The following is a 9,892-nucleotide window of genomic DNA, read 5'->3' on the forward strand; positions in this document are numbered from 1 at the left end:
TACAACAACAACGTTTCTATCAATGTTTTTTTTGTTTTTTTTAAATCAAGTGGATTTCAGTGATTTGTAACAATATTGTGCCATCTGTATTTGTCTTCACGTCACATGATTTTCAGCAGATTTGCTACTGTGGCCTTCTCCAAAGGTTCTTTTAGACTTAGTGTTGTTATCCAACAGGTTTTTTTTGTTTTGTTTTTATAAATGTCTCTAACAAGTCAATTGTTTTTATTGCAATAAATCAATCCTGAAGAGTAAAGTCAGACTAACACTGCCATGTAATGTCATGCCCCGTAATGGCCTTAAGGACTCTTTACCTGTCAGAAGTCACACTATCATGAATGTCTTAATTAATACACCAACCTTTGTATGAAAACTTACCTAAGATTAATAAAGTGAAGAAGAATTCCTACAATACAGTCCAGTGTAAATCTGTTCATAAATTCTGCTGTTCTGCAGTCTGACGGTTTGACCTTCTGATGACTGCTGACATAATACCACCTTTAACAAATCCTGAGACGTCACACAGCACAGAAACCTGATTGTGCAGATGGAGTGCGACCAGAGAGATCGAGCCTCGGTGTGTGTCTTGGGCCATTTCCTCTCATTAGTTTTATTTTCATCATGCTCGGGAGGAGAGGGAAGTTGGGCCTCTTGCCACAGCTGTCAGACTGCAGAGAACACAAGAGAGCTAAATATAGATCGTCCCAAACCCTGGCTCCCACTCTTGGAGAGTAGAATAACTATTGGGGTAAAATGCCTACTTAGCCTGTCTTTCTGACCTTGTTCCAGGCCAGCTGGTGCTGCATGTGCACAATTGGAAGATCTTACAGCCCCTATTATAACAACTGCAAAAAATACCCTAGAATTCTGAAATGTTAGAATGACTAAGAATTGCAATCTATTATGTTAAGGCTCACAAGTTTATTATAAAAACAAACAAACAAATATTGGAATGATTTTTTTTTGTAGCACTTTCTGTTTCACCTGTTAACATGCTCTATGTTTTGCCTTTCACCCATTCACAATCATTAATTTGTACACCATTTCTGCTCTCACCAGCCACTTTCTTCACGTACACACAACGGACACATAAATGAATTGGTAGGAGTGTCCCTGGCAAAGTCTTCTGCTGCTGTAACCCATCTGCTTTAAGCTTCAACATCTTTTGTGTCCTACGTTTTCTCAAAAAAGTCATAGGTTAGTATGTCGTGCAAATAAGACACCTGGCGTTTCTTTTCATCCAGCAGTCGTGTTTATCTTAACCTGATATTTACTTTCTCCTTCACACAATGAACAGCGCACTGATTTCTGTAGACTTTCAGTCTGAGGCACAATGGCAGAGTATAATACAATATCATATGCATTTACCATGTTAAGCAATGTACAACATTTCAAAGTGCACTATGACTTATCAGGTCACCAAATTAGTTTCTGTAATGATCTTTGACCCACAAAACCACTGTGCCAGCAGCCACTAACGCGTGGACTGGAAGTCAGAGTGGCTCCACAACACTTACATCAGCCCTACACTTTTTTTTACGATCATAAAACAACCTTTTGCCTTGGCACCTCACAGTCACACACCAGACGACCTTTCACACAGTGCCAGGTGAGATCTGTGAGGCCTGAAACAATGACTTGAAAGTGTTTCTTTAAGTGCATCTTTCATCTTTGCATCATTTTCACATTATACCTGAAAGTGTTAAAGGAAACCTTTGTGGCATTATTAAAATTAATTAGTGCTGACTGTGTTATATGAAGGTTAACATCTTGACCTATAGTTACTTAGTTAGTAGTGATGTTTAACGGCAGCTGGCATCTGTAATGTTGCATCACTGCTTGCTTCTGGATTAAATCATCCAATTCTTTTCATTTTTTCTCTTGGTTTCTTCTTTTTTCCATGTGACTTTGTATCGTGACTCTTTAATGTCTTCATCTGGTTATTAAACAATAGTCGTCATGGTGTTCTTGCTTATCCTGTTTATCAGGATCAGAGATTCGACTTTCTAGTTTGCCAGCACCAGCAGAAATGTGCCATGTGGCAGAAAAGTGTGACACAAAATGACAACTCACAGAATGCATTGTGCAATATTTAATCATTTTCCCATTGCTCGGGTGTTTCATAAAGCATCTAAGTTAGCGATATTAACTACAGTCACATGGTCCATGTCACATGAAAGGCCAGAGTGGGTTGTGCAATTTAAGGACAGCCTTTGCCTCCATTCTTCTCATGATCATGACTCAGCTCTTTAAGAGGGGATTGCCTGCCTTACATCAGCCAGTGACATCACTGACATTCCACTCCACAGAGATCAGCTGCATGTAAGGCACCGGTTGGAAAAGAGAGACGCAGCAGAGAAAGCCTCTGTTAAACTCTTTTTAAAGAAGATCCAGTCATGTGTTTTGTTCTAACCCACATCACATGATCAGCCAAAACACCTGTGACCTCACTGTCAGTACGAAACACACGAAACCCGTATTTTAGATGAGTGAGCTGGTGAACAACTGAAAACCAACCCTAAAAATAGGTGAAAAGGTGGAAACTGTGTGTGGCTGAATGAAGCTGTTCCTGCTGAGCGAAGCAGAAGCGCGGGCAGGGAGAGCATTATTGTTCTCTTCATCTCAGTGATGGCACTGAGGCCACACAGGCTACATGACCCCGGCGATCTGCACCACACGTGACTCTGCTTTTACAACTAAGGGCTCCAACGCAGCTCTGCTTAGCTAACATTTCCAGAAATGGAAAAAAAAAACATGTGCAGTTCTGGCTCCAAAGAATACTTTTTATTGACAGCAATACATATATTTGTGTTGTATTCAGATTTTGCAAATAGTTTAGGTAAAAAAAAAAGAAAAGAAACTTAAATACACTTAAATATCATTAGAAATAATTTAAATTGTAACAAAAGAACTATTTACCTTGAGGCAAAAAAACAACAGCTGGCATAGTAAACACCAAAAACACTTGATGTGTAGCCCTTCCCTTTTTTTTTTATAAATTATGAACAACATCAACATTAACAATTTTAATCAAATAAGTGAAATTGCAAAAGGTCCAGTGTTTTTAACAAGTGCTTTGTTTCTGCAGAGAGAGATCGAGGCCTTGGTCCACTCAACAGCTTCTAGTTCCTTCCCACTTATCTGCAGAAGCTTTCTCAAACAAACACATGACATCATCCATCTCTACATTGTCCAGCTTCACATTCAAAAGCACACATGCTTTTTATTGCCTCGCCATCTCATCTCGGTCTCAAGCGCTGACAGAGGGAACTCCGAACAGTCTTGTCCAGGGTGGAAGGTGGAAATCCATCCAATACGACCCACGTAAAACAGCCGGGTCTTTTATTTCTTTCCCCATCAGCAGTGCTTTGGAATTTGATCTCTGGGTGGTAACATGTCCATCAGGGTTCACACCACTCGTCCTCATCAATGTCATTTCACAGGTTTGAACTTCATCGTTCAGGCAGGTTGATGATCGGTACCCACTGGTCCATACAGCGGCTCTCTCTGCAGAATCGGTTCACTTTGCTTAAAGCCGGGTCCTTCCATGATGTGGAGTGTGGGCTCTGAAAATACAAATAAAAGGGTGTAAACCATAAATGTATTCATACAGTTACCACTGCACCCAGTTATAAACGGAGCCTCTGTGTGTGCACATACAAGGTATTTCCCTCTACTGAAATTCCTCAGAAGTCATGTGAGGGAGGAGTCATGCACATGTTTATCAAAAACACATGAACAAGTTGTGACAAGTTCTTCCTAGAATTAAGAGTTTCACCCATGTGCACAGGCCTTCTGTGCAAGGAAAAAAAGGACAACCTGCCAAGCTTCACGTGCCGTAGCTAATAAAAGGCTTTAATTAATGAGAAAAGACACTTACAGTGACCAGGACACAGTGCAAGTCCATGGGTTCCCCCCCACTCGGTTTTCCACCTCCACCTCCTCCTCCACCCAGTATTTCTGCCAGGCGCCTGGTGTTGTTCACTCTGAGGATGTTGATGTCATTCTCGCAGCAGAAAGCCTGAATGAGGGTGAAGTGGATCTGCAGGGCCACATCTTTGACATCCTCGTCATCAGTGGCCAGGATGCACAGAACCACATTATCAGGGTCTCTATGGAAAAAGAAGTATAAAAAGATGGCGTCAGTCTAGTAAACTTAAATATCCCTGGAGGGCATTTTGTTTTGCATTCAGTAGTCCAATAAAACATGCAGCACAATCAGTAATATATAAAACACATATGCAGCACAGATCCAACTAAGCCACATGAGATATACAGGGTCACATTACTACCTCTAATTGCTTTTGTCTGTTTGACTTTGAGAAGCATAACTCCAAAGTTAAAGGACACATTTTGAATACATTTTGTGCAGGTTATAACACACGGAAGAAATGGTGATCAGTGGTAGTCTGAACCGAGGTATGGTTATTTAAAAAAAAAGAAGCTATGCTATATTAAAAAAACTAAACAAAAAATGATACTAGAAGGAAGAAAAAGTCTTAATGCTGATGGAAACATCTAAAAAGCAGCATTTATAGGTCCAGGTCATTTCTGAGAGTTTAGTGATCAATAATATATATACTATACTACCCTTATAAGTGTATAATTGTTTTTTGCCGATATACAATATGGTCAGTGCTTGGGCCGATAACATCTTTCCTTTTGCCCAACTGCACAGGTCATTTAGTCTCTTTTGTAGTGAAATGTATATAATATTTCCATACATATGTCGCAGCAGATGTGGATATAAAATATATTTTTCGTGCAAAATAAATAAGCATAAAAACAATAGATGTAGGGGGCGCTAGCATAGAAGTCAAGGAGGTAGCAACTTTTTCAGCCCATTATTTTAGTCTTTGTCACATTGGCTTGTTTGCCGATATCCCATAACACATTTTAAAGCCAATATATTTCATACCGATATCGATAATATCATGCTTCCGTAACTGCTTTAAAATCAAAACAGTTTGGTTTGTGAGGCCTTAACATAAGGGCCTTGCTTTACGGAGACTGCCAGCTTGTGCTGCCATGTTCAGGCACAGCATGAAGGCCACCGTAGTTTTGCCACTGCACTTGGCAAACTTTAGTCTCATCTTTAGATGTCAATATTTCTTAAACACTTGACCTTTAAGAGTAGTTCTGGTAATCTTATGGCACAACTTGATGGTTTTTTTTACCAGCTATTTCAAAGTTTAAACATTGCTAAACTAATACATGTCATCACTGTCATGTCCCCATTATATTCCTAACAAAGCATATACAGTTGACTGTCATAGGTAAATGAAGGAAGTCCATGTTTGTACAGTGCTGTCAGTGTGTCGTAACTGTGGTCAGTAAGGGTTCAGTTAGCATGTACTTACACATTGAGTGACTTGGCAGCCTCGTACACACCGACTGTGATGCAGCCCAGCGGTAACGCAGAGGCGAGCACTTCTTCTAAAGCTGTCGCTACTGAATCCATTCTATAAACACAGAACAAGAGTCGTTAACAACGAAAGAAAAACACTCTTCAGTTCACACCGTACACTTTTATATCGCTAGCTATTAGCCGGTCACCTTGCTAACCGGCCAGCTGACAGACGAGCTGAAGTTTCCACGTAAAAAAAGGGAAAATATATACAAATAAAAGAAATAACACGTAGCAATTTCGTTTACCTTCATTTCGTTTACCTTCAGCGTGTGCTTGTTGAAAAGTAAGTTTATCCCACGCATGAACTGTTACCTGACAAAAGTTAGCAGCTTTAAAGTGTCCTTGTAACCCGTGCATTAACTACTGCTGCACACGCACACACACATGTCATAATCCATATGATTTACCTTTCTTCCTGTGAATAATCCCCATGTAGTTCCTCAAATGTCATGTTGTACATAAAATCCTAATCCACTTCAGAGTACAGGCAGAAAAAGAGTAAACCGGCTTGTTTCTCCGTGACGTTTTAGACTCCGAGTAAGACTTCTGTCTGTGGAACCACTGAGCTCTAACTGGAAGATATATCTGGCAACTTCGCATTAAAAGGGGACAAAGACGTTGAGGAGGACATTTGCATGAGTGTGATGATTGGTGCTATGCTAATGTGAGTCACAGTGGGATTGGACAGTCACGGAGCTACAGGCGTGTCTGCCTCCACAGCACCGTTTCTACCCCAACTACAGAAACACATACTTTACTACAGCTGCAGCTCGTTTACTGCAAAACTTTACAACTATCTAACATAAAAACAAACTTTCTATCCATGCAACGCTCCTATTAACTGGTGTAATGTGGTTGTATATCTAATATCACATGAAAACATCTCTCCTTAACAACGATACAACACAAACAGTGTTAATAAAGTGAATAAAAGTCGGTTTCATCTACGTATTTAATAAAAGTATTGATGAATAAATGAATAAGACTGTGTGCTGCAGGACTCACCCTCGCTGCCGGACAGGACCGGGCAGGTCAACAGCTTGGCAATGGGACGCTGCTGAGAAAAAAAAATGCTGCGCTGTGATTGGTCCGCTGCAGAGCGTGCGAAAACCTACCGAAACCGCGCGCGAGATCCAAAGGAGTGGCGCGAGAACGGGAGGCGCGTGGAGCCAATCTCAACCGAAGCACACTAATTACATCTGACGTTATGTGGAATACTCTCTGACCCTAACACTGAGTGTAACTGAACTAAATCACAGTGAAGTACACACTGAAGAACTTATGAACACTCCATCATGTTTTTAATGCTTCATGATTTAACACATTTACAAATGCATAAAGCACAACAAAATGTAAAAACTCTACGTGAAATACTATTTTTTTAATATAAATGATAGGGCTGAAACAATTACTTGATTATTAATCGATGAATAAATTAATCATCAGTGATTGATTGAAGTTTGTTTTCTTTCATTATTAAAACAGGTTTTCTGATTTTTCATCTTCTTAAATGTAAATATGTTCTGTTTTGCTCCAATAACAAAGAAATCAATAACAAAGAAATCAACTAAACTGAATCGTTTTGGTTTGTGGACAAAAACAAGACATTTGAGAACATGATCATGTCCATGTTTGACAAACACTGATCAACATTTTTTAACTTTATATGACATTTTATGGACCAAACAATTACTCCATTAATTGTGTAAATAATCAAATGATTAATCGATTATGAAAATAATTGTTAGTCGCATAAATTACAATATTTGAATATTATTGCATATACATTGACAGATAAGTAAGATCATAATATGACACACTGTCAAGGTTATTAATTTATGCACTGATAGGATAAGATAACCTTTATTGATCCCTGACATGGAAATTCACTTGTTATAGCAGAAAAGAAAAGACATAGGAAGACGAGAAACAAGTGACAATTACAACATCAGAGAGCGCTCGACTACATTTTTCTATTTTGAACTTAATCTTAAAATATTTAGATAATATACAGGTATATGACAGGTATGATGTTTGATATCTAAACCCTTAATCTGCAAAGTAACTGTTAAGTATTTCTTAACAGTAGTGGAATAAGAATCACATTTCAGGAAAATCATCCATACAATTATTTTTGACATCTAAATATCTCAGCAGCTGCAGAATGTTTGAAATAACTATGAATTACAATTAATTAGTCACTAAAATATTACTATAAACAACATTTAATATTGAGCATGAGATTCTTAAAGATAACAGATGGCATTGAGACAATGGAATGATCTGTCTCCGCACATTAGTGCACATTATTTTTATTTATTTATTCTACTGTACAGCACTTTGGTCCACTATGGTTGTTGTAAAGTGCTTTAGAAATAAAGTTGAATTTATTTGGATACAAGGAGACAGGAAGTTTCAATCACTTACACGAGACAATTTAACCATGTGACATATCTGACACGTTTATTAAACAACACTCCTCTGACTTTTTTTTCGTTTCCTGATCATGTGAGTATCACTTTCCATATTATTTCATAACTTTGCTGTTTGTGGAGGGATGATATGCTGCCCCCTATAGGTGGCAGTCAGAACTCCGAATGTGCAATACAGAGTGTCTTATATCCTGTTTTTCAGCACAACCAAGACAATCTGAAGAATTTTTTTTTTTTCACCAACCATATAAACACACCTGGGCAAAAAGTACTCAAAATGTTGAACATTGTATTAAATTTGTGAAATCTGGAAATATGTCACAGTTCAAAGTTCACTTGGCTCTTTTTTATGAACAAAAATAAAAGAAAAACGGTCTAATTTTGGGACTTCTGGACAATTATCGCTACTTTATATCACTACTAAACATGCGATATAAAATTAATCAAAACTTTGACTCAACAACACATTTTTTTCAAAGCCTGAATATGTGACCTATAAACACACACCCCCAGGATGTCCATATAAGGAGTTGTGTATTATTCCCATGGCAAATTACCATAGGTGCACCTGAGTGCACGTGAGCACTCCTCTTCATATGGGAAATGAAAAGTACAAGTTGATTCAAAATGAAACCACATAGAGTGAAACATTTCAAGCTTTGACTGCAATAAATTTGGTTTTCTTGGTTATTTAGATTTTTTTTCCCTATCCAGTGTGTTTGTTTTTTGTAGGAAGAGATGTGAGTTATTGTGTGTTTTGTATATAGTATAGGTATATACAAACATCAAAATATCAAAAAGAGTTTTGTAAACTCTTTGACCATAATACAGTGTCTGAGGAGGTCAGGCTAGTCTAAAGGTCAAGTGTGTAAAGTTATGGCACAAATGCATAATCACCTGAATGTATGAGTTATTGTTTTTCATGACCTCAGAATGAGTCATTTATAAGAGGGTCAGTTTGACAGAGGCTGCTGTTTTGGACCACCATGTTTTTACAAAAGCCCACGATCGACAAACTAATCATGTTTTGAAGGTTGGTGCTAATTGAAGTTGTTTTTCCAACACACTTCAACTTCACCAGTAAATGTTGCTGAGTGTGAAACACTATCATTTCCTGTAAATCAGATGACATTTCTAAAACTGATTTTAATCACACTCTTGCCTTTGCAGCAAGAAGACCTGGGTTCACGACCCGGTCAGAACAAGGGTCTTTCTGCATGGAGTTTGCATGTTCTCCCTGTGTGTGGGTGGGTGTGTTTTCTCTGGTTTCCTCTCACAGTCCAAGAACATGCATTTTTTGGACTGTGTGACTGGTGGATTAGGTAAATTGGACACTCTAAATTGACCATGAATGTGAGAGTGGATGGTTGTTTGTCTCTATGTTTGTCAAGTGATGGACTAGTGACCTGTCCAGGGTGTACCCCGCCGATCGCCCTATGTCAGCTGAGATTGGCACAGCACCCCCCACGACCCTCTGGTGGAGGATAAAGTGGTAGATGATGACTGACTGACTGGCTTGTACCCTTACATGAACTGTGCTAAAGCCTCCACTAGGAGGCAGCATTGGCACACATCTCATGACCCTGTTCTAACGTCTGTCTGCTTATTTCACAGTCAAAGACCCTTACTGTTCCTTAACTTATCAACTCTGACATTTATTATGCTGTGTTAATACTTATGTTTTATATCTCCATCGATTTGTTTCAGTTCACGCGTGAAATATAGTCACTGCTAAACTTTGTCATTGGGATTTCATAGTATCCATCAGTGTGGACCTTTCCTGCCTTTATGGAATAGAGACAGAACAACCTGAAATCATTTGAATTTTGCTTATTTATATATCAAATGATTTGCATTTATTGCCATTGCTGAACATTATCTGCATTTGAGGTCATGTTTTGCTAGATTTATTGTGTCAAATGTCTTTGAGTACTGAAAAACTCTGAAGTGAACAATACCCTAAATCTGCAGCCAACATTTGTTTCAAGAAACTTTAACAACTGTTAAAGGAGAGAAACCACTGTTAAACTACAACAATGGCATTCGAGGC

General features: G+C 38.6%; 1 protein-coding gene across 1 annotated transcript; it reads right to left on the reverse strand.

Moving 5' to 3' along the window:
- Positions 1-2,762: 2,762 nt before the first annotated feature.
- On the reverse strand, positions 2,763-6,008 carry gadd45aa (growth arrest and DNA-damage-inducible, alpha, a). Its single transcript, XM_044037096.1, has 4 exons — positions 5,818-6,008; positions 5,361-5,462; positions 3,881-4,112; positions 2,763-3,566 (listed from the first exon to the last, which is right to left on the reverse strand). The coding sequence occupies exons 1-4, from the start codon at positions 5,868-5,870 to the stop codon at positions 3,453-3,455; spliced, it is 501 nt and encodes a 166-aa protein (XP_043893031.1). The 5' UTR covers positions 5,871-6,008; the 3' UTR covers positions 2,763-3,452.
- Between the last annotated feature and the right edge of the window lie 3,884 nt (positions 6,009-9,892).

This window comes from Solea senegalensis, linkage group LG1 (genome assembly GCF_019176455.1).
Source record: "Solea senegalensis isolate Sse05_10M linkage group LG1, IFAPA_SoseM_1, whole genome shotgun sequence".
Classification (NCBI taxonomy): domain Eukaryota; kingdom Metazoa; phylum Chordata; class Actinopteri; order Pleuronectiformes; family Soleidae; genus Solea; species Solea senegalensis.